This window comes from Dipteris shenzhenensis, chromosome 11, assembly GCF_047967505.1.
Source record: "Dipteris shenzhenensis isolate YYH24624 ecotype China chromosome 11, Dip_SZ_1.0, whole genome shotgun sequence".
Taxonomy (NCBI): domain Eukaryota; kingdom Viridiplantae; phylum Streptophyta; class Polypodiopsida; order Gleicheniales; family Dipteridaceae; genus Dipteris; species Dipteris shenzhenensis.
The window spans coordinates 4,803,744-4,827,942 of record NC_141606.1 but is presented as its reverse complement, the minus strand read 5'-3'; the positions used below and the strand labels follow the sequence as shown (position 1 = coordinate 4,827,942).

Sequence of the window (24,199 nt, the reverse complement as noted above, 5' to 3'; positions counted from 1 at the left end):
ACTAGGGGAGGTGGAGACACAGGAGTATTCTCTATGCATATGTCCGGCATACTATGAGAATCGAGGGTGATACGACAACCTCTACTAGGAGGGACTCGGCTTTCAACCACTCTCTTGCTTGATCCACTTCCAGGACCAGGTCTGTGTCATCTCTATCTGATGGAGATGCAATGACATAGACAGACCCTTTTGAGACAAATCAGATAGCCTAGACCAACAGCCTACCCGAGCCAGAGATAGATGCAGCCCAAAGACATGTCACAGATTTTATGCCTTTCAATCGACCCCAAGACATAGCAGAGGGAGGGTGAGGAGATTGATGATATGAGGGCAGAGTGGGCCCGTGGGAGTAGCAAGAGAGAAGAGAGGGGCTACACCACACACCATGGAGGTCCGGGCTATCACAGCCTTTCTCCGAGGTGAGCGCCAAAGTGAAGGGATCACTCTTGACATGGCTCGTCGGATACAGAAGTCTCGGAAGCCACGCCCTCCCCTGCCATTGTGCAAGACGACACGACAGACGCAGCTCCGGGATATCCTCGCATCTCACAGGAGAGCCGCCATGGTTCCAAGATATGCCTTTTGAGTATTTTGAGTATCTGTGTATTGTATTATTGTCTCATACGCCCGCGAGGCCTCCCGAAGATGTTAATAGAGAGAGAGAGAGAGAGAGAGAGAGAGAGAGAGAGAGAGAGAGAGAGAGAGAGAGAGAGAGAATGCTTTTATAGGATAGGCACACTCACACTCTAAGTGTCAAGTGTATATGGGATAAGTCCCAAGTGACACGTGGCACATAAAGTCCTCTTGAGACCCTTCAGGATCTATGCGACTGGTGACCACTATAAAACTAAATACTGGTCAATTACATCCAGTGAAAAAAATTTCTAAAGTAATTCAGAGAACCACAACTGGTTCGTAAAGGTATTTCTTGATTGTTTATTCCTTTGTCAGCATATCAATCCTATAAAGTCCTCGGCATGCCAAGTTTTTTATTAGGACTATCAGCAGTACCTCCACTTCTATGCTGATCACTGTTGTGCCACTCCTAGACTTATTTCATGAAATAGGACAGGGTCTTCAATTGAATAGTAATTCAACAAAAAGTGACACTGTTGTGCATCCAGTTGTGTATGCTGACACAGTTGTGCCACTCTTAGACTTATTTCATGAAATGGGACAAGCTCTTCAAATGAATAGTCATTCAACAAAAGGTGTTTGATCTTTCGAAGGGTACACTGGAATCAGTTTTTCATGGGCATACTAATGTGGTACTTTAACTGTTGGAGCAATTAGCCAAACCAGACATGAACAAAAAAAGGACCTTACTGTCTACTTTCCTTGGCGGCAGCTTTAATGGGGCAAAATGAAAATACTCTACAACTAAGTGAGAAGGCTTGGACATGTTGTATTTGAAGATAAGACTTTGACGTACCTATTGGCAAATAAATTCATCATCATTCACAATTATCATAAACGATGAAGCCTCAAATTGCATGCTCAATAAACCACTTTTCCCCAGCAGAATTACAGGTGGCTTCTATTGTTTCAAAAGTTTGCATTTGAAATATTAGTTAAACTTGGAAAGTTGCATCAGCCTGTGGCCCATCTGTCTTAAATCAACACCAGTGAAGCATCCATAAGGATTGAAGGGTAAGCTCCTTCTTCCTTTGATCCAAAGGGGCTGGATGCTTGTCTTCTGATAAAAACCCAATGGAAATGTACCTAATTAAGTTTGAAGCAAAAATATGAAAGGAAATCGTAGAAAACTTAGGTTTTACCCGATTTTCCCACCTTCTGGATCATCTAATAAATGTTCACTATGCTTCTAAACCCTCAGACCAAATGAAGATGATTGTTGGAGCATGTTTCAATTGGAAATCTTAGAGGTGATCTTGGTCCCTATTGTAGAACCTTTTGAGGCTTCCAAGTGACCAAGGATCTTCTACAAGTTTTCACATCGCAAGGCCTTAGGTCAATATAAAAGCCCCAGAGTTTGCAGTGATCCTAGCTACTCACAAGGAACTGAGAATTGTATTTGTGCACAGTCTAGGACAAGTCTTCTATTTAATCTCTCTGGAAAAAAGTATAGTATTTAATATTACAGAGACTATAACACATATTTTAAATCAAAAAAGGGGATTGAATTAAATAAATTTAGGTGATGGAAGAAGAATCTGTAAAAAACAGCAAAGCCTAAATTTAGTATGCCCTTATCAATCCATGCAGTACTTTTGGAATTTGCAGAAAACGACTCAGTTACAAAAGAGAAATTTTTGAAGTTCTGAAACAAGATGCATACCTGTGTGTGATCTGCAAAGGTATGGACACAGCGTGCTTTTTCAAAACTCCAGACTTTTACAGTGCAGTCTCCAGAAGATGATGCTAATTGCATGCCCCTAAGGCCGAAAAAATTCATTACCCGTGTATGGATTTTTCCCCGCCCTCTCCTTAACCGCTACTTACATCAAATTTCAAAAAATCTTCTGACAATCAGTGTGGACAAAGATAATCATTTGTTTTTCATTTATTAAGGCCTGAACTATGAACCACAAAAGTATCTATAAGGTTAGATCTAAACGCTTGAATAGCGATGTATTGATGCATTCAATACCTTAGAGGACTTGAACCATTTAATAATCTCAATATTACATTGTAGTCATAGACATGAGGGAAAATTGATTCCAAACATAACTTTAACACCTGAATGTTGATTAAATGCTTTTATGGTAGCAATGCTTCAGTACAAGATAGACACTTTTTAGGACATTTAAAATAACCTCATGGTCCATAGACAATCACCTTGGATGGAAGTCTAGACCAGCAACCCATTCTTTATGTCCATCACCTGTCATTATGAGATCCCCATCTGGAAGGCCCCACATTTTCCATGTAGCATCATCTGAGGCAGTGACCACTACTGGCTTTTTGGGGTGGATAGCCACACTGCCTTTGCATAAACATGGACAGAGTTAGCTTGCAATACTCCTGGAAAATTCAATTATCTTCACGGTAGCTTAGTAAATTTGATTTTAACTAATGCAAGCAAAAGAAATGTACACTTGACAGATCGCTTTCTAAGAAGCTTAATACAGTCTTGAAGGGATCAGCTCAAAGTGCAATTTACAACAAACAGACCCCATCATGGCCCCTGCATCTGCAAATTTATTTTGTAGGATCTACTAAAGTTCCCCCTCCTTTAAATGCTCATCACATTTGTCTTATCAATTGTCCTTAACAAAATTGATTTCCTGTATTGACATTCTAAACTGAAACAAAGCAGCAGAAAAGTATTTTATCAACTTAGAACTATCACACTATCAGATCAAAACAGATTTGTTAAGTCAATCGCAGTTTCAAAATCCTGTACCATCAATGAATACTACATAGAAATTGCACCTACAGACACAAGAACAACCTTTCCTTCAATCCATTTTGTGAAAGATCTATGCTTTATGTAAGATCAATTCCTCAGAATTAGCTCTGCATTAATACAAACCTTCATGCAAGAAAGGTTGTGGAAGAAGCGGCTAGCTTCAGCTCTCGCTGCTGCTACTGTTATCCCCCCTCCCCCTCTCTTTTCAGCTTGTTTCCAGTCCCTCTCAGCCTGCCTTCCCTGTTCAGACCATTATCCTGCCTTTGTTTCTCCCCCTTGCCCACTTGTGACAGTCCACAGGAGCCTTCTGTTCCCCCTGATTTCTGTTCGCCTGAGCTTTCCCTATTGTGTTTGCACTTTCAGCCCACATCCATGCCCCCCCCTCCCCCCACCTGGTGCACTCTGTTTGCCCCTTCTATTTCCCCTCTATCTTAGCCCGTGGGCAGTCTAGCTGCCAAAAAGGCCGCAGACGGCTGTTTTGGGTAGTGTTTGACGTGCCATTTCTCGCCCTGTTCATGGTAGCCCCTTGCTCATTTTTTTGGTCCCCCCTTCTCTTCCTTTATTCAGATCAGCCACTAGGCTGTTACGCTGCCAGAGGGCATCCCATAATTGCCACCAGGGAACAGAAACATTTCGGGAATGCCAACCCCCCGGGAACAGGAAGGCCATCAGGATCAGGGGATGGGAACTTCTAAGGAACACCATGTCGTCATACTAAGCATATCTTCAGTAAATTTCGGTGGAGCATGCTCACTATTCTACCTTTGCTTTTGCTTAATATCAGTTAGCTTGAGAGGTTGCAACAAGGAGCATTGTCCCAGCTTTATCAAGGAACACCAAATCTCGGAATGTTCCCTAACTAAAGGTGAGCAAAAATACATTGTTTGAAGGGAACATCTAGGAAATGGCTAGGGAATGTCCAGGGAACGTGGGATGGGAATGTTCCCTGGCTGGGAACATGGAATATTCCATTCCGTGTGTTTCAGAAACATTTCCAAGTTGGGAACGGCTTTCCTACATTCCACTGGCCTCAAACGGCATTCTGGTGCTACTATGGGGAAGCCTGTTTGACAGCCCAAACGAAGGATTTCACACCCCCCTGCCCCCCACCCCTCCCCCTTGCTTATGTTACCCCTCCTTACCTTTTGCTTTCTCCCCCTCCATACCCCCTCTCTCCCTTGACCCTGAGCACCTTCTCACCCATTACTTTTTTCTTAAGCTCTCCGCTTTGGCCTTGCCTCCCCCTTCTCGTCTAGTCTTTCCCACCTCTCCCACCTCTCTCTTGCCTTTTTTATGCGTCTGTGGTCTTTGATACTAGCAATCACAAAGGATTTGCTTGATACTATGAAGAGATATCAGAAGGTGACCTCCTTGCTTTGGCCTAAGGAGCTCTTATGGTAGCATCCTTGATACCCACTGAAGGTGCATGGTGGAGAGGGAGAGAGAGAGAGAGAGAGAGTAGGCTAGGGAGAGAGATAATGATACTCAAAGATCTCGAGACATAATGAAATGAAAATGAAATAGCAAGAGCAATGAACAAAATCATAGTACTCACATGTAGACCAAAGAGCTTGTAGGCTTGATACTTGATTGATTTGACAAGTGACAAGTACAGCTCTTATATAGAGCACACACAGACAAATCAGTACTAATGCATATGGGATAACTCCCAATGTGACACGTGGCATCCATGGGACACACTAGACTAAAACTCACACTAGGACTCACTAGAACAAACCAAAACTGACTCAACTTGACTCCATTTTGTAACACCCACCACTATCTGGATATCTCTTTTCCATTGAGGACAATTGTGTAGTGCAAGGGCACTTTGTTGGCCTCACTCCCGGATGGTGCCATGTTTGGGATTGGGTCCAAATGGAAAATCATTTATAAACCTTATTAACTACATTGCAAGATGTTAATAGCAGTATTCAAAAGTTCGTTGATTCTCAATTAACCACCCCAAGTATCCTTATGATACCACGTGATACCTCTCACTTGAGAGAAACCTCCAAGTCATGAATAATTTAAAGCCACTTGTATTCAATGAGAAAGATAAAAGAGAAACAAAAGAGTCATTAATATTGTTATCCAGGGATGGCAAGATCTAGATAGGTTGAAGAATAGCCCACCTGAATATCAAGTCCTTGAATCTACTTTGCCTCCTAAAAATAAGGCTTATAAATACAGGGTGACCCTAAAGGGTAATGATAAAACTCCAAATATGAAGTACATTTGAGAGAGTTAGCTTGAAAGAGTTTCTAGCTGAGAATAAGGTGTATGAGTAAGGACCATTCTACTTGGAACTATACTAAAAAGACAAAAGTGGGGACTAGTATCTTTGCTAGGCTTACCAAAAGCAAGTATATGTGATACAAATGTTACCGCTTTTTTGTCACTGAAAGTACAAAGCATTGATTTCAAGGGATTAGAGAGGGATTCGAGGTGTACCAATGGGAGTGCTAGAAGGTGTAGGACAATGGTATGTTGAGGTGGCATGTGGTATTTATTATGCTTAGGTCATACGTGGTTTCAATTTGAAAAAAGTGGTTTCAATTTGAAAAAGGGGGAAGGAATACCATAGATTTGGGGAAGAAAACCACCAAGGGTGGGGAGGGAGAACCATGTGCTGCAATATGTCCCCAAAATTCAAAATGTGGGGAGGGGGTGCATTTATGGCATGCCCAAAAAGTCAAAAAGGGGGGGTTGCAAGTGGGCTTGCAAGTGGCATGGTACATGGTATAGTGGGCAGAGCAAGCCGTGCCTCACACGGGCGTGCCACGTGGACAGGCGTCCACCAAACCTGCCACCTCCATCAAGAAAGTAATACGCCTAACAGTAATTCAGCACGTGACCCTACAGCCCCCACCCAGTGCCCTTACTACCAATCATGTGTATATCTAGGCTGACTACTTGGATATATTTACAACTTGTTGGGCGTTTTTTGGACTTCTCCCTCTTTATTGCTTGCAAAACCACCTCTAGCTTACCAAAACCACTTGAGCCTCCATTATGACCCCTCCATATAGAATGAGATTAAATTTCATAATCCTCTCCTAATTCATTCCATACGAGGCCCTTTTGAGACCCCATTTCTCCCCTAATGACATGAAGATGTATCATGAGCATGTCCACAGGTGTTGCTTATCATTGGCAAAGTGGAGGCCCAAGTTTCGGTCTGATGGAGTGACGATGCAAGGAAATATAAAAAGGCATAAGGTACATGGAATGGTTGATGAGAGTGCAACCCATAATTTCTTAAACTAGTTAGCTAAGAAATGGTTGATGAGAGTGCAACCCATAATTTCTTAACTAGTTAGATAATCTCTCTTTTTTTTTCATGAAAGAGACTTCTATTAAGTATGAAAAGACCTATGTGAGCAAAGCTCAATGCAGAAATACATCATGCTGGGCATGAGAAAAAACACTCTAGAAGAATTTAAAAACTCAAAAAGAGCTGGAGAGATGTAGAGATTTATACAATGATATGGTGTAGGATAGACTAGGACTTAGTCTATTTTAGAGTTTTTAAGTGCTCTAGTACTTGGACTATATATATTTCTCTTGGAGTTCACTTGTGTTCACTTCTTGTTCTCTTGTGTTCACAACTCTTCTCCATTCTTGTTCCTACATGTGGTATCGGAGCTACTCCTTCCAGCCCTGTCACTCGCTTCCCCGTTCTCTCACGTGCTCCTATTGCACTTCTGTCACGGAGAAGAAGTTAGTTCTTGTTGGTCGACTTCTCTTTTGGCTGTCCTAAGCTCCCACAAGCTTCACGTGATCTCAAGCTTCAGTTTTGTTGCAAGATTTTGCACCAAGAAGCACTCCTCAGCTGGGCGACTTTACTTCGCATCGCACGTGCAGTTTTTTCAGACAATTTTGGCTATTGAAAGTTCTATAGCTGCGTCGGGCAACCCGGAGGATTTTTTATCAGTTCTACTAGGGTTTTATCCCCCTTTTGGAGCTGTTCGTGCTATCAGAATTTCATTCTGAGCAACAGATTAGAAGGTACCAGCAATATCACTTATGTTTTGCTGATTTTTGACTAATTTCAGTACATTGCACCTGCAAACAGCTCCGTGCATTGCCTTGACATCCGTACTTCCATCCGTACACCTCAACATTGCTGCCCATTGCCTCTCCATCTCGCCATTTGCATCTCCAACTCCGGATTCAGCTTGGTGGTTTGAATTTTGCTCCTGCTCCAGCTCAAGATCCTTGCTTCAGCTCATTTTAAGCCTCTCCCAGTTGGTTCTTGCAGAAAGCATTGCGCAGGTGTCTTGCACATTGCATTACACAGGTGTCAGTGCATTTGGGACAATTTTTGGCTACACATTTAGTGCAAGTCATATCTCAGGTGTTATGTATTGTTGAAGCCAAGTGTTGGCTGTAAGTTGATGCACTTTTGGATGCCTATTGAGCAAGGGTTTGCTATTGCATTGTGAGCCATTGTTTGGCTGAGATTCAAGCTGATTTTTTGGGGCAGAAGTATATTGCATTTGAGCCAGTGTTTGGCTGTGGTGTTTGGCTGTGGTTGAGGACAATTTTTTGGGGCAAAAATATTGTTTTGGTACCATGATTGAAGCATATAAATTGGATGGACCCAACTATGCTTTATGGTCATTTACACTCAAGAATATCTTGGTTGGAAAGGGCTTATGGGACATTGTGAATGGTGATGAGGCTAGACCTGCTGGATCTAGCACGAGTGCATCTTTCGCTTCTAGCACTACCACTCAGTCTTCTATTACCACTCCCACAGAGGATCAAAAGAAGTTTGATTGCAGGGATGTCCAAGCCTTGTCTTTGTTTGTGAAGACACACATTAAGTCCACTATCAAGTCTTGCAAGACTTCAAAGACAGCTCGGTATAGAGTGAAAAGTATGTGTAATGTGAAGAATGAAGCAAGAAGCATTGCTTTGAATAATAAGCTCAATGACTTGACCATGCACGAAGGTTAGACTATTTCAGCTCATATTGCAAAGATTACTGACTTTTGAGATGAGCTCGCAACTATTGATGAGGATATAGAAGACAAGAAGTTGGTCTCTACCACCCTCAATAGTCTAGCACCCTCACATGATATGTTTGTTACTTCCTTGACTATTATACTCAGGGCCTACTCCACTCAGTTTTGAGGAGTTAGTTGGCTTGCTCTTACAAGAAGAAATGTGGAATTCCAATTCAGCCCGTTCGAGTGAGCAAGCACACCCACTTAAGAGGTGTGTGAAGCTTGTGCTCTTGGAAAGTTGCATCGCTTACCATTCCAAAAGGATGGTCTAGGTCCAGTAAGACCACAAAGGGTCTTGCAAATTGTGCATAGTGATGTTTGTGGACCAATGAATGTCACAACCAATAGAGGGTATCGGTATTTTGTCACATTCATTGATCTAGGTTCACTTGGCTCTTTCTCATGAAAGAGCTAATCTGAAGTGTTCTATTGGTTTAAGGAGTTCAAAGCATTGGTTAAGAAACAAACCAATTCTAGGATTGGGACACTTAATACTGAACTCCACGATCGATTAGAGGATTGGACATTGCTTCCCTTGGGTCCTTCTCTCGTCCTTTGAGGCTATCTCAGATTACTGTGCCTGCATTATACAAAATCCTTTTGCCTCAATCTTGGGTTTCAGAAAGAGGTAATTCTCTTTGGCGAATGCATCAGACAGCTAAGTGGTGGAGGAAAAGACTGTAACAACTTTGGGCATACGAGGTTCCACTTCGGCAACAGGTTTTTTAATGGCGAGTGCTTCTAGGAATTTTTTCATCTAGATAGTTACTGGACCGTAGGCACATTGCTCCTGCTTTATGTCATCGATGTCTAACTCAGGAGACTGTGCCTCATTTGATCTGGCATTGCCCATATTCTCGGCAGTTTTTTGATTCTCTTCAACAGAGGCTATGATGAGATTCCCGTTTGTTCTCTTCGGGAAATTTTTATGGCTATTTGGTTTTCATCCACAGGGACCGGAGTTTCATCTTTTCTTTGTTTGGGCTCGCTATTAGGCACTTCGGACTTTATAGACAAACCGCAATTGTAAAGTCTTTAGTGATCCCAATTTTTCTTTGTTTGCTTTCTTGAAGTGTTCTCAGCAACAATCTTTCTTTGATTGCTTGCAGACTCGCCAAATAGATTAGGATGTATATTTGGCTTATACTAAGATCTTTAGTTGATGTATTTTCTAGCGCCTCTTTTTTGAGGTGACTATTCTTGTAATATAATCAATCAAAGCTTTCACTAGATAGAAAAAAGTGTGTGTCTGGTGAGTGTGTGGTGTGAGAGAGAGAGAGTAAGCTATGGTGTCTCTTGCCCTCTAGCCACTTCGTCCAGCCTCGTACAGCTTCGCTATAACCATCGTACATCTATGCCCTTTTTCGTACGTCGTTCAGTTCTGCCGTCTGTACATCGTGTACGTTGTACAGATGTGCCCTTTCCCGTACATTGTATAAGATTTGCATTGTTCCGTTGTCCGTACATCTGTACAAGCTCTACCCTTTTCCATACGCTCTGTACTTTTTCGTATATCGTACAGATTCATCGTCCGTACTTCCACACAGCACGTACATCACGTACATCCCTACGTCCGTACATTCTCGTCCGTACATCTGTATAGCACGTAGAGTTTCTACCATTCATACCCTTTCACGACTGTCAGCCGTACCGTTTGGTCAGGATTATTGCTCCTCTTTCGTTCTATCCCTCGTCCTGCAGGTATTTGGGGGTTTTGGTGCTTTCTACTTCTTCAAATAAAATGGAAGACTATGCATATGAGAAAACCTTTCAGAAGGAAAGGTCGGGTTAGTACAAAAAACAAAGGCAGCTGATGGGTCAAGATGACTCTCTTGATGCCTTCGCAGAGGCTCAGCTTGTTTATGAAGTGATGCATGAGGGTTTTGAGGACACTCGAAAGAGTTGGAAAGATTCGGTTCCCAAGATCGGCATCATGGTTGAGGTGGATGATATCTATGATCCCGTACAAGATTATGCTAAGCATGCTATCATCATTTTCTTTCCAAGACATATGCTTGCACTGCAGATGTTGGTAACTGGTTGACTAGAACCTTGGGTGGTTGCTATGTCAGAAAAGTACATTATGCAGCAAGGGGCTTTTTTGAGGTAATCATGACTGATGAAGAGCATAAACAGATTTTGTTGGAGCATTCTCCTCTCTTTTATGGACACAGCAGATGGTTCATGTGTTGCCTTGGTCCCCTACCAGGGATTATCAGGATTTGATTCGACACCGCTATCCTGTATTGGTAGAAGTGATTGATTTTCCCCAATGCTTAGCCTCTCTTCTACCAAAAATTGCAGCTTCTATTGGTAAGGTGGTTTGTCCACCGACACCAAATGGCAATTCCAACAGATTTTGTGTTTTGTGGGACACTGATAATCCAACTCCATAATCATAAACTGTTACAATCAACAATATTTCGATGGGCAGTGCCTTTTAAAGTTGAGATGGGGTTTATTTGCAGGTGCATGTTTTGAATGTAAGAAATTTGGGCACCTTGCTTCCCAATGCCCTTCACGTGTTCCCAAAATGCCATTGGAGGCTGAATTTCTCCCGCTTCAGAATAAAGATTCGAATGCCTCTTCTGTGATGCAGAATAAGGGTATTCGACAGGTTTTTGTTTAAAAGGAAAAAGTCAAAAAGCAGGTTGCATCGAATGATAATACTCCTCTATCTGTGCCCTTTACATCTCGACCACAGGTGAGAGAAAAAACTTTGACTGAAGCATCACAAACTCCTAGAAAAGTTATCTCGTCTAGGAGACCCTTGCCTTCCAGGAATTGGAATGGTGCATCTTCCGAGGGAAAAAAACTCATGAAGAGAATTCTAGAATTGGTATTACTTGGGCTGCAGTGACTACAATCGTACTCTATTTCCAGAAGAGGAAGTTGCTGCCCTCTTGTCTTCTCCTCGAGCTGATTCTTCCAAGGGAGAGGCCTAGATATTGAGGTGCAAATGCAATCATAGACAGCTTTTTAGCTGCTGTACATACTTGTCTTATATCTATAAATATGTTTGATCATATCAAATGTGTTACTCGCAATGTACAAGGTATGTGTGATGGTAGAAAATGGAAATATGTGTGGATGTGTCCCAACAAATTACAGCCAAACGTAGTCGCATTACATGAGCATAACCAACACATGTATGCGGGTCAGACTGGGCACTTTGCTGGTTATGACATTTTTAATGCTAGGGAACACTCTTTCTCAGGGGTGGCTTTCTTGGTGAAGCATGATCTTCAGCCTCTTGTGGCCCTCAATGATCATCAAGGCAGATGGATTATCATACAATGCCTCATTCAAGCAGATATTTTTGAATTTGCCTCAATCTATGCTCCGCAATTCTCACGCGAAAGGGCTTTGATTTGGGATGCTATGCAAACTTATCCATGAAGACATTATGCTTTCATCTGTGGTGACTTTAATAATGCTCCACAACAGAGAGATAATACCTCGGGTAACACTCATAAGTTAGCCTCTGAAAAGCAGGCATGGTCTCAATTTTTGCTTCAGCTTAGCTTGGTTGATCTCTGGAAGGAATTACAACCCATGCTGCCGGGCTACACCTTTCAGCATAATGCCCAATCTTCTTATCAGGCACGCTTGGATCGATGGTATCGAGTTGATCTGCAGCATTGTGATAATTTTACTTGTAAACTTTGGATTGACCATGCCTTCACACATTCGTATCATGCGCCTCTTTGGTTAAGGCTCTCCTTACATGCTTTTCCAGATGACAAATTGCCTTGCAGAAGGCTACTATTGATAAATAATAGTTATTTGGAGCATGCTGATTTTAAAGCATTGGTTTGTGATGCCATTCAGCCACTTTCTCATCAGTCATAGATAGATCTTGATTATGCATGGCAGGCTTTTGTTGCTAGAATGCAAGCTGCTATTCAGGATTATGGCAAATCTCATATGAGAGCAATACAGGAGACTGTTGCTCATGCCAAATACACTTGCCATGAGCTTGGTCATCTCAGGCCTTTGTCTTCGGAAGAAAACATGTTGCTATGCCAGGTCAGATTTTGTCTCCAATCTAATGATAAAAGAAAGCTCATTAAATGGGAAACATGCTCTTGAACGAAAGCTTTTCTTGATAAAGGCTGCTCCTTAAAGCAATTTTTTAAAACCTTGCATTCAAGTGACAGGTAGCAAATATATGCTGGATACGAATGCCTCATGGTGCTTGGTCTTCATCTCGCTCAGAACTTGCTGCTACTTGTGTGTAACACTTCTCCTTTAATTTTGGGCATGTGGATCCTCCTTCTCCTCAGATTATGTATGCACGGCAACTTCTTTTACAGCATGTCCATCCTATTCTCTCTGCTACACAGGATTCAGAACTGGAAAGCCCCTTCATAGAAAGTGAATTGTCCGATGCAGTTAAATCGTGTGGTAGATGGAAATCTCCAGGATGGGATGGTCTTACTATTGAATTTTTCCTGGCATTTTGGGATCTTCTGAAATCTACTCTGCTGCGCATGGTTAATTTAACTTGGGAAAATCAGCACATGCCAATGTCATGGAAAAAAGGACTTGTGAAGCTTCTTCCTAAGAAGTAATTATGTGATTCACTCTTTGATTGTAGACCAATCACGCTTATGCCGATCATTTACAAAATCATAGCCAAAATGCTTGCAGACCATATCAAAGGAGGGGCTGCATCCTTCTCAATGTGGGTTTATCCTTTGTAGGCATATCACAGACAATATTGCAAATGCTTATGTTGGGATGGAATATGCAAAATACACGCAGTAGGATGTTCTACTTTTGCAGGTGGATATTGCAAAACTTTTGATACAGTTCGATGGGAATTTATCTCGCAAACCATGCGAGCTTTGGGGTATGGAATAAAAATGCAGCAGGTTATCTATTGGCTCTAAGAGGACAGCAAAGCTGTTTGTATTCTCTCTGGAGACATCTATGAAGAATGGATTCTTCTTTGTTCGATCCGTCAGGGATGTTCTCTAAGTGCTTTGTTGTATGCCATTGCTACACATCCTATGTTGCAATATATAAACCATCTGATGGATACAAGAATCCTTCATGGCTTGGAAATGGCAAAAAATCGCCACATGGTTGCTCAAGCCTATGCTGATGATTCCTTTTTTACCCCAAAGAATACTCAGAATGATCCTTCTGCTTTGATGCAAGCTCTTTCGCTCTATGGTTTGGCAGCTGGTCTTTATGTGAATTTTCAAAAGTCTAAGTTGCTTCCCTTGCATTCTAAAGAATGGCATGGTCTCTTATGGCCAGGGGAAATAATTCCACCCACTCAGATTGTTCGTCATCTTGGTTACCCTTTGGGTTGGGGAATCACCCTCGACTTCAGATAGTGAAGTCCATTCTAGTGGCCTATATTCAATTCTATTTGCCTCTAATCATGTTCACTAAAGCAGATCTTGCTTCTTTCATGTTGGTAATCATGGAACTCTTTTGGCGATCCAAGCATGGCCAGAAAAGTGTAAGACTGCTTTCAATGCATCGACTATGTTCACAAAAAATGCATGGAGGTCTTAATATCATTGATATCCAAGTGCACATCCTTGCTCACAAAGGGAAAATGCTGCTGCAATTTATGCAAGGTGATCAGCCTTGGGCTGTTATGATTCGCTCTCTGTTACAACAAATCAATACTTCTGCCTTTGGTCACCGGCAACCCACTCAGTGGGACTTCTTACTTGGTTGCTTTGATGGTACATTGCATGGTTGCCCTTTGGTCTCCGGCTTGCTTCTTGATTGAAAGCACGTCCTTTCTCAATTGGAATGGCATGGCTGTGATTCTCTGATAGGAAATTCCTTGAGGGCAGCCCTCAAGCATTCGCTCGTCAAAAGCTTTTCAGCCTCCGCTCGCTTTACAGGAACCTAGACGTTCCTTTTTTATTACTTTCAAAGGAATTACTTCTGTTGCGGATGTCATTCATGATGATGGAACTATTTTACCTTTTTCTCTCGCAGCCACATGGTATGGCTTGGGATCTCATTATCGTCCTCTATGGCAAAAAATTACATGTATGCTTTCACCTTTTGTCCCAATTCCTCCTTTGGAACTTCAGGATAGGCTAGAGGATTGGATTTTTACTTCCCGCGAGTCCTCCTTTCGTCCTTTGAGACTCTCTTACATTACAGTTCCTGCATTATATAAAATCCTTTTGCCTCAGCCTTGGGTTTCAGATAAGGCTGATTCTATTTGGCGAATGCATCGGCCAGCTAAGCGGTGGAGAAAGAGACTAAGGCAACTTTAGGCATATAAAGTTCCTCTTCGGCAATAGGTCTTTTTTTGGAGAGTTCTTCTGGGAGTTTTTCCATTTGGTCAACTATTGGCACGTAGACACATTGCTCCTGCTGTATGTCACAGATGTTTGGCTTCTCAGGAGACTATGCTTCATTTGTTATGGTTTTTCCCATCCTCCCATGAGTTCCTGGATTTTCTTTGACATTGGTTGAGAACGAGATTCCTGACTCCTGCTTTTGGGAAATTCTTATGGATCTTTGGTTTTCGTATGTGCATTCAAAGTTTGATCTTTTCTTTGTTTGGGTTCGTTATTGGGCACTTTGGACTTTGTGGATAAACAGGAATTGTAAAGTCTTTGGTGATCCAACATTTTCTTTATTTGCTTTCTTCAAGCGTTCTCTGCAGCAATCTTTTTTTAATTGCTTGTAGACTTGCTACATCGATCATGATGTATATTTAGCATATACAGAGATTTTCAGCTGATGTAATTTCTAGTTCCTCGCTTTGAGGTGGCTTTTCTTGTAATATAAATAATCATAGCTTTCACTTTTAAAAAAAAAGTGTGTGTGTATGTTGTCGTGAGGATGAGTTGGATGTATCTTCTTTAGAGGTGTTTTTGAACTGCTTCTGATTTTTCTAAATAGTCTATTCTGTAGACTATTCTCATTGTAAAAAGATTTTCTAATATAAATACAGTGGTTTAACCACACACAAAAAATGTGTGTGTGTGTGTGTGTTCTCATTTGGAATGGAATGGACCAGATTTTTTACAAGGCAACTCTCTTGGAGCAGAGAGTATACATTGGTCTAGAGTCTTTGTCCCTCCGTTGCAAGTGTAGGAACTTCGCCGCTGGTATTTCCTCAATTTAAAAGGCATCCATTCAGTGGCAAATGTCTTTCAAGATGATGGGTTTCCTCTTTCTTTTCCATTGGCTGCTGTAAAATTTGATCTTGATATGCATTACAGATCCATTTGGCAAAAAATTACAGCTATGCTTCAACCTTTTCAGCCTTTTCAGCTATTCCACCATTGGAGCTTCAAGAACGTCTTCGTGATTGGATTATTACTTCTCCAGGATCATCCTTGAAACCTTTACGACTATCAAATATTATTGTCTCTTCATTATACAAGGTCCTTTCACCCCTACCATGGGTTTCTCACAAGCTCAAACAACTTTGGCGAATGAATCACACAACAAAGTGGTGGCACAAAAGATTGAAATAGATTTGGCATTCTCAAATGCAACTCAAACAACAAGTTTTCTTGTGGTGAGTACTATTGGGAGTTTTTCCATCTGGGCAACTATTGGCATGCAGACATATTGCTCCGGCTATTTATCGCAAATGCTTAGCTCCTGTTGTACTCAAAGTTTATGGCGACCCACCAAGAGTCACACTTGGGTCACGTCATGGTCACCTCAGCAACATGCCAAGTTGTTAGGACCTTGGTCATACCTAGTCGCAGCGTGTTCACATGTGTTCACATCTTGGACTTGACATGGACATGACTTGGACATGACATGACTTGACATGGACATGACGGAAGCAATACATGACTGAAGAGTGCCAAGCCTCAACCTCGACTCACCATGGTCAAAGTCAATCAGAGGGAAGTATTGGCGCAATGGTACGCGGGATACACCTGTTGGTGCACATGGGAAGCAGTCCAACAGTTAAGAGGCATAGGTGGTGCACCAACCCTCTCAACCAACTAGTGTCAGGAGCGCAGGAGAACACATGGAGCACGGGATTCACTGACCCAGGACAGGCTGGAGTGTTGCGGAAGCCATCAAGGACAGAGCGGCCCACAAACGGTGGAATGGCTAAGGATGGCTAAGGGTGCAAGAAGGCATCCAATAGGAAGAAGGTGTGGAGATTGGTAGCGGGGGGTGGAGCAGAGGAGGAGAAGGTGAAGAGGGGGAAAGGGGAAAGGAGAGGGACATTCTGGCAGGGGCGAGAGGCGGGAGTGAAGGAGTGAGAGGCTAGAGTCAAGAGCTCGCCTCGTGTGTATCTTCTGGGAGTGTATCAGTCATCTTGCTTTCTAATGAGTGATGCTACTTCCCATCTCTGCTCGCTACTCTAAAATCTCTTTTCGTTGTGTTCTCCTCCTCTCCTCTCCCTTCACCTGGTACAACGGACCTGTGTCATGTGGTTGAAGTTCCTTGCTGTTCATGTCGAGGGATGGCTTTCATGATGTTGTTCCGCTTTGGTCTTCTTCTTGCTCACATCACTTCAGCACTTGTACCGCTTGCACATAGTTGACACCATCTACCGCTTGCACATAGTTGACACCATCGACAAGCACTCACCTACGTACCATCAGTGACACATATGGTACGTCTTACTCGCTTCTCGCACCAGTGGCCCTAGGCCTCCGGTAATACTTCCGGAAGTGTTAGGAAACCCCCCCCTCAGACAGTTTATGGCGATCACGGTGGGACACTGCTGGTGTTGAGTAGCACGAGTGAAGTGGTGATCTAGGGTCCTAGAGAGAGGTCTTATGCCGAGTAGTTCTGAAACATTTGAAGGAGCTAGTGAGAGAACTAGGAGGTACTTGAGGAGAGTGGAGAAAAGAGTTCCGGCAGACCAAACTAGGTACAAGAAGCATTACGTGCGACGAAAGTTTGCGAAGTCCTCAACTCGAGCACAAAGTGAGCCCATTGGAGTAGTAGCCAGAGCAAGTAACTTCATCGACTCTCTCATTGACTTGGACCAACAAGAACCCTGGTGGTCAGCAGATCCGGACTCCGGAGAAGAAGAAGTGCAAAGCGGAGAACAGGTGAAAGAAGAGGGTACTAAGGACGAGGACTCCTCAGGGACTCATCAAGGTCAAGGCAGCCCCTCTCCTCCTCCTGCAACGATGTCTTCATCAACCACCTCTTCTACCGGAGTGGTGACTCCATCTGCTCCCGCCTCAACCTCTTGTGGACAAGCTGCTACCTCATCTGTTACGCATAGCTCCGGGCTCCTAGCTAATCCCTCTTCTATATCTATTCCATTGGGGGGTACTTTTGCTCCGGCCATGCCTTTACCTGCCATGATGGTTTCATCTCCCTTTCCATCCACACCGGTGTTGCCTTTTCCACCACCTTCTTCCTTCCCTTCTGCTTACTCATCCATGACTTCAACTCCGTCCCTCTCTTTCCCAAATGCTCTCCCATCCTCTTTCACCCCCACATCTTCCATGTTCTCACCCTTTCCCTCTGTAACACCGAGACCCCCCACTTACGCCCTACCATCTGGGTACACTTCCTCTATGACTACATCAGTAGTGACTTCTCCATTGTGGTCCTCCACAGGAGGGGTTGTCGGGGTGGTCTCCTCCTCGGGAGCACCAACACTCATTACAGCCCCATCGGGACTCCCTCCAACTCTTGCATCCTCTCCAACCTCTCGGGTGGGGATGGCCCCCTCTCCAACCTCTCGGGTGGGGACGGCCGTTCTCAGTCCTCCAGACAGAGCTAGACTTCTCGAGCTACTCAACAAGGTCCACGTGAAGACTCAAAAGTTCAAAGGCCACCTCCATGAAGATGCGGAAGCTCATGTGAGGAAGTTCCTCACAGCATGTAGAGCTAAAGGTGTGGAGAATGAGCATGCGTTCCTTCACATCTTTCCCTCGTCATTGGAGGATGCTGCGGATGTATGGTACAGTCAATTTCCTCCGGACCACTTCCAGACGTGGACAGACCTAAGGGAGGAATTCTTACGCACTTTCAAGTTGGAAAAATTCGAACACATGATTGTCCAAGAGTTATCCACTGACACCATGAAGCCTGGAGAGAGCATCTCTGAGATGTACACAAGGATGAGGGTCTTGGCGGCAAAGATGTCGGTGCCACCCAATGACGCCGTCATGAAGGGGTGGTTTTTGAAGGCTTTACCCTCCACCATTGCTATAAGGCTGGTTGACAAACTTCCTGAGCATGCCTCACTACAAGAATTTCTGAGGGAAGCGGTGAAGATGGAACGGTCCCAGTTAAGTTTCGCCTCAACACCCGCTCAGACTGCCCAACTTCCGAGAGAAGAGGGCTCACAGGCATGGCAGCAACTCAAGAAGGAATTAGAAGAAATAAAAGAAGGTCTGAAAGACAGAACAAAAGTGGATGGACTGTCACCCTTTGAAGCTCAGATAAGAAGTGGTCTCTGGTGCACCGACTGCAAGGGTTCTGGCCATGGCTACTGGGAATGTTCATCGAAGCGGAAGGTACCCACCCCAACCTCCTTTTGCACATTTTGTGAAATTCATGGACATGATGCCTCCGAGTGTAGGTATCTTAAGGGGTTGAGGAAGCTTCTGCCGGAGTATCCAATTGGGGAGCCACTGGTGGCTACAATCAACAAAGCTGCACCGACCACTTCAGGGCCAGTACCCCTAGCTTCAGCCCCTGTGAAGGCACCTGAACCACCCACCCACCCTATCATTCCACCTCCACTACTTCCTAATCCTCCTAATCCTCCTTTGCTCCAAGCTCCTACTCCTAGTGAATTTGGGGCTCCATACTTCTACCCTCTGCCCTACTATGCACAGTATCAACCACCTATGTCAGGGGGTGGATATGGACCCCCTTATGTTCGCGGTCGACGGGGTGGGTTCCGAGGTGGACGTGGAGGCAGAGGTACCAACTTTCGCAGGCCCATCATGTGCTATAGATGTGGCGAGTATGGCCACTACCAAGATGATTGTACACAACCATTTGGGGGACCCTCTTGTACACAGTGCAACACAAATGACCACTACACCAGAGATTGTCCCAATGGCAGAAGGGAATTAACATCGCAAGTCAACATGGTTGATGTAGTAGTGGCCGGGGAGGGTGACAAACCCCATTTGATTGGTGCAGTGTTGGGAGCTGTGACTAGGTCACAAATGAAGTGTGACAGTAGTAAGGATGATTCAACATCAATATCGGAGGCCTCATCACCAACTAATACTAGCTCAGTCACTAGAAGAGCATCCCCACCTCCTTCCTCCAAGGTGGACACTGGGCACAAGACTACATCGCCCTTGTCCTCTCCTGTAACTGGATTAGAAAGGACCCGAGGGGCCCCACAGCCATCAAGACCTATCAATAGCTCTAAAACTACCTCAGCTCCAAGTGAGCAATCTATGCCTTCAAGCTATCAGGAGGTGATCAGGAGTGTCACCAAAGATCTTCAATCTAGTTCTGAAGATGAAGGAGTCACACCTCAGTTTCCTTCCCGCAAGTCCAAAATAGTGAGGTTTGCAACAGAAGTGACAACTTCAGGGCAAAAACGTGAAGAGTCGCAGGCAGGCCCATCCACCTTCCACTCAGGAAGCACAATGAAGCAAGAGAAGGAAAAAGGGGTGAAGCCTAGTAGTGCCAAAGAAAAGGGGAAATGGGTGATGGGAGAGTCACCACAGGAAATATTGACTGAGAATCCAGAGGCACCTCCTCTCCCTCGCGTAAGCTTCGACCCTCGGCCAGAAGCTCGGCAGATGAAGGCACAAAAGATTGCTGCTACTGTCCAGCCCTATTCTTTGATGGATGACTTGATGGATTTTAGGCCCAATATCACCTTACGACAACTCTGTCAATTGTCTCCACATATCAAGCATCAGACTATTGCATTTTTGAATCGCATGCCAGGAGGGCGCCAAAGGGGATCTGTTCAGGGCGGACCCACACCAGAGACAGTAACAGTTCAAGATGGAGTAACACTAGACAATTGCTCAGCCTATGCTGCCCTCACATGTGAACAAAGTCCCAAGCTCGCAGTGGAGATCAATGGGGTGGAGCTGAAAGATGTTTTCTTGGATGGTGGGGCAGCAGTAAACATCATGCCGAGAGGTACTCTTCAACAACTGGGTTGACCATGTCTCATATTGTGCTCGGTTATGCCTTCATTCCTTGGCAGATTGGGATATTCTACTACCAGCTGCTCTTTTTGCTTACAGAACCGCATACAAGGCTAGCACTGGATATTCACCCTTCCAGCTAGTTTACGGCTTGGAGGTGGTTATGCCCTATGAGTTCCACATGAAGACCACTAGGGTCATGGCAGAGATGGATGATGACTTGGAGGCATGCACACTTGAGAGATTATGGGATCTTGAAGCCTTGGATGAACATCGTCGTGAAGCGATCCTGGCTCAGGAAGTCTGGCAAAGAAGGCAGAAGGCATGGCATGACAGAAATCTCAGGAAGAGGGAATTCCAAGTTGGCAGCTTAGTCTTGTTATATTCCAGTAAGTTCCTGAAGCATAAACCCAAATTTGTCAGTGGTTGGAAAGGGCCCTTCTTTATCACAAGGATTATTCCCAGTGGAGGGGTTTATTTGGCCACCTTGGAGGGCAAGAAGTTACCAGCACCTGTAAATGGCTCACGGGTAAAGAAGTATCATCCACATTGACTCTCTCTTTGGATAAGGATTTCCATTCCTATTAGTTGAATTTCTATTTATTCAAACCACAACAATGTATTCCCTTTCCTAACCCTGTCAAGCTTCTACTCCCTACCCCGTTGCACTCTTTGGTGAGAGACCAATAAAAACTGAGTTTTCCTTCTCTGGCAAGACGGAGATAGCCCTTGCCTTCTCTGACACACCCTCCTCCTTAATCCTTCTTCACCTCTCTGTCACTCAGGTTCACCTCTCTGTCACCCATGTTCACCTCCAAGTCACCCCTGTTCACCTCTAGGTCACCCCTGTTCACTCCTATGTCAACCCCCATGTTGACCTCTCTGTCACCCATGTTCACTCCGAGGTCACCCCTGTTCACTCCTAGGTCACCCCTGTTCACTCCTCTGTCAACCCCCATGTTGACCTCTCTGTCAACCATGTTCACTCCTAGGTCACCCCTGTTCACCTCCAGGTCACCCCTGTTCACTCCTCTGTCAACTCCCCATGTTCACCTCTCTGTCACCCATGTTCACTCCCAGGTCACCCCTGTTCACTCCCAGGTCAACTCCTGTTCACTCCTATGTCAACTCCCCATGTTGACCTCTCTGTCACCCATGTTCACTCCTAGGTCACCCCTGTTCACCTCCAGGTCACCCCTGTTCACTCCTATGTCAACTCCCCATGTTCACCTCTCTGTCACCCATGTTCACTCCTAGGTCACCCCTTTTCACCTCCAGGTCACCCCTGTTCACTCCTATGTCAACTCCCCATGTTCACCTCTCTGTCACCCATGTTCACTCCCATGTCACCCATGTTCACTCCTAGGTCACCCCTGTTCACCTCCAGGTCACCCCTGTTCACTCCTATGTCAACTCCCCATGTTCACCTCTCTATCACCCATGTTCACTCCTAGGTCACCCCTGTTCACCTCCAGGTCACCCCTGTTCACTCCTATGTCAACTCCCCATGTTCACCTCTCTGTCACCCATGTTCACTCCTAGGTCACCCTTGTTCACTCCTAGGTCACCCCTGCTCACTCCTCTGTCAACCCCCATGTTGACCTCTCTGTCACCCATGTTCACTCCTAGGTCACCTATGTTCACTGTCACCCATGTTCACTCCTAGGTCACCTATGTTCACTCCCAGGTCACCCCTGTTCACTCCTATGTCAATTCCCCATGTTCACTTCTCTGTCACCCATGTTCACCTCCAGGTCACCCTTGTTCACTCCTAGGTCACCCCTGTTCACTCCTCTGTCAACTCCCCATGTTCACCTCTCTGTCACCCCTCTTCACTCCTAGGTCACCCCTGTTCACCTCCAGGTCACCCCTGTTCACTCCTCTGTCAACTCCCCATGTTCACCTCTCTGTCACCCATGTTCACTCCCAGGTCACCCCTGTTCACTCCTATGTCAACTCTTGTTCACTCCTATGTCAACTCCCCATGTTGACCTCTCTGTCACCCATGTTCACTCCTAGGTCACCCCTGTTCACCTCCAGGTCACCCCTGTTCACTCCTATGTCAACTCCCCATGTTCACCTCTCTGTCACCCATGTTCACTCCTAGGTCACCCCTGTTCACCTCCAGGTCACCCCTGTTCACTCCTATGTCAACTCCCCATGTTCACCTCTCTGTCACCCATGTTCACTCCCATGTCACCCATGTTCACTCCTAGGTCACCCCTGTTCACCTCCAGGTCACCCCTGTTCACTCCTATGTCAACTCCCCATGTTCACCTCTCTATCACCCATCTTCACTCCTAGGTCACCCCTGTTCACCTCCAGGTCACCCCTGTTCACTCCTATGTCAACTCCCCATGTTCACCTCTCTGTCACCCATGTTCACTCCTAGGTCACCCTTGTTCACTCCTAGGTCACCCCTGTTCACTCCTCTGTCAACCCCCATGTTGACCTCTCTGTCACCCATGTTCACTCCTAGGTCACCCCTGTTCACCTCCAGGTCACCCCTGTTCACTCCTATGTCAACTCCCCATGTTCACCTCTCTGTCACCCATGTTCACTCCTAGGTCACCTATGTTCACTGTCACCCATGTTCACTCCTAGGTCACCTATGTTCACTCCCAGGTCACCCCTGTTCACTCCTATGTCAATATGTTCACTTCTCTGTCACCCATGTTCACCTCCAGGTCACCCTTGTTCACTCCTAGGTCACCCCTATTCACTCCTCTGTCAACTCCCCATGTTCACCTCTCTGTCACCCATGTTCACTCCCAGGTCACCCCTGTTCACTCCTATGTCAACTCCTGTTCACTCCTATGTCAACTCCCCATGTTGACCTCTCTGTCACCGATGTTCACTCCTAGGTCACCCCTGTTCACCTCCAGGTCACCCCTGTTCACTCCTATGTTAACTCCCCATGTTCACCTCTCTGTCACCCATGTTCACTCCCAGGTCACCCCTGTTCACCTCCAGGTCACCCCTGTTCACTCCTATGTCAACTCCCCATGTTCACCTCTCTGTCACCCATGTTCACTCCCATGTCACCCATGTTCACTCCTAGGTCACCCCTGTTCACCTCCAGGTCACCCCTGTTCACCTCCAGGTCACCCCTGTTCACTCCTATGTCAACTCCCCATGTTCACCTCTCTATCACCCATGTTCACTCCTAGGTCACCCCTGTTCACCTCCAGGTCACCCTTGTTCACTCCTATGTCAACTCCCCATGTTCACCTCTCTGTCACCCATGTTCACTCCTAGGTCACCCCTGTTCACCTCCAGGTCACCCCTGTTCACTCCTATGTCAACTCCCCATGTTCACCTCTCTGTCACCCATGTTCACTCCTAGGTCACCTATGTTCACTCCCAGGTCACCCCTGTTCACTCCTATGTCAACTCCTGTTCACTCCTATGTCAACTCCCCATGTTGACCTCTCTGTCACCCATGTTCACTCCTAGGTCACCCCTGTTCACCTCCAGGTCACCCCTGTTCTCTCCCATGTCAACCCCCATGTTGACCTCTCTGTCACCCATGTTCACTCCTCGGTCACCTATGTTCACTCCTAGGTCACCTCTGTGCACTCCTAGTTCACCCTTGTTCATTCCTATGTCACCCCCCAAGCTCACTCTCTGTCACCTATGCTCCTCCTTATGTCACCTTTTGTTCCTCCCCTGTTCACCCTAGGTCACCTCTTGCCGCTTTCACCCTCAGTCACCAATGGGCACACCAATGTCACCCTTGTTCATCC

The 24,199-nt window shown here is 45.0% G+C and overlaps 1 protein-coding gene across 1 annotated transcript in view; it reads right to left on the bottom strand.

The window, feature by feature from the left end:
* The window catches only part of LOC147896522 (uncharacterized), a 149,549-nt gene that overhangs the window by 81,289 nt on the left and 44,061 nt on the right, over positions 1 to 24,199 (bottom strand). Inside the window, exons 9-10 of the mRNA XM_087381890.1 lie at positions 2,800 to 2,943; positions 2,300 to 2,396 (exon numbers count right to left, since the gene is read on the bottom strand). Coding sequence (XP_087238016.1) covers positions 2,300 to 2,396; positions 2,800 to 2,943 — 241 coding nt within the window. The remainder of the gene's footprint in view (positions 1 to 2,299; positions 2,397 to 2,799; positions 2,944 to 24,199) is intronic.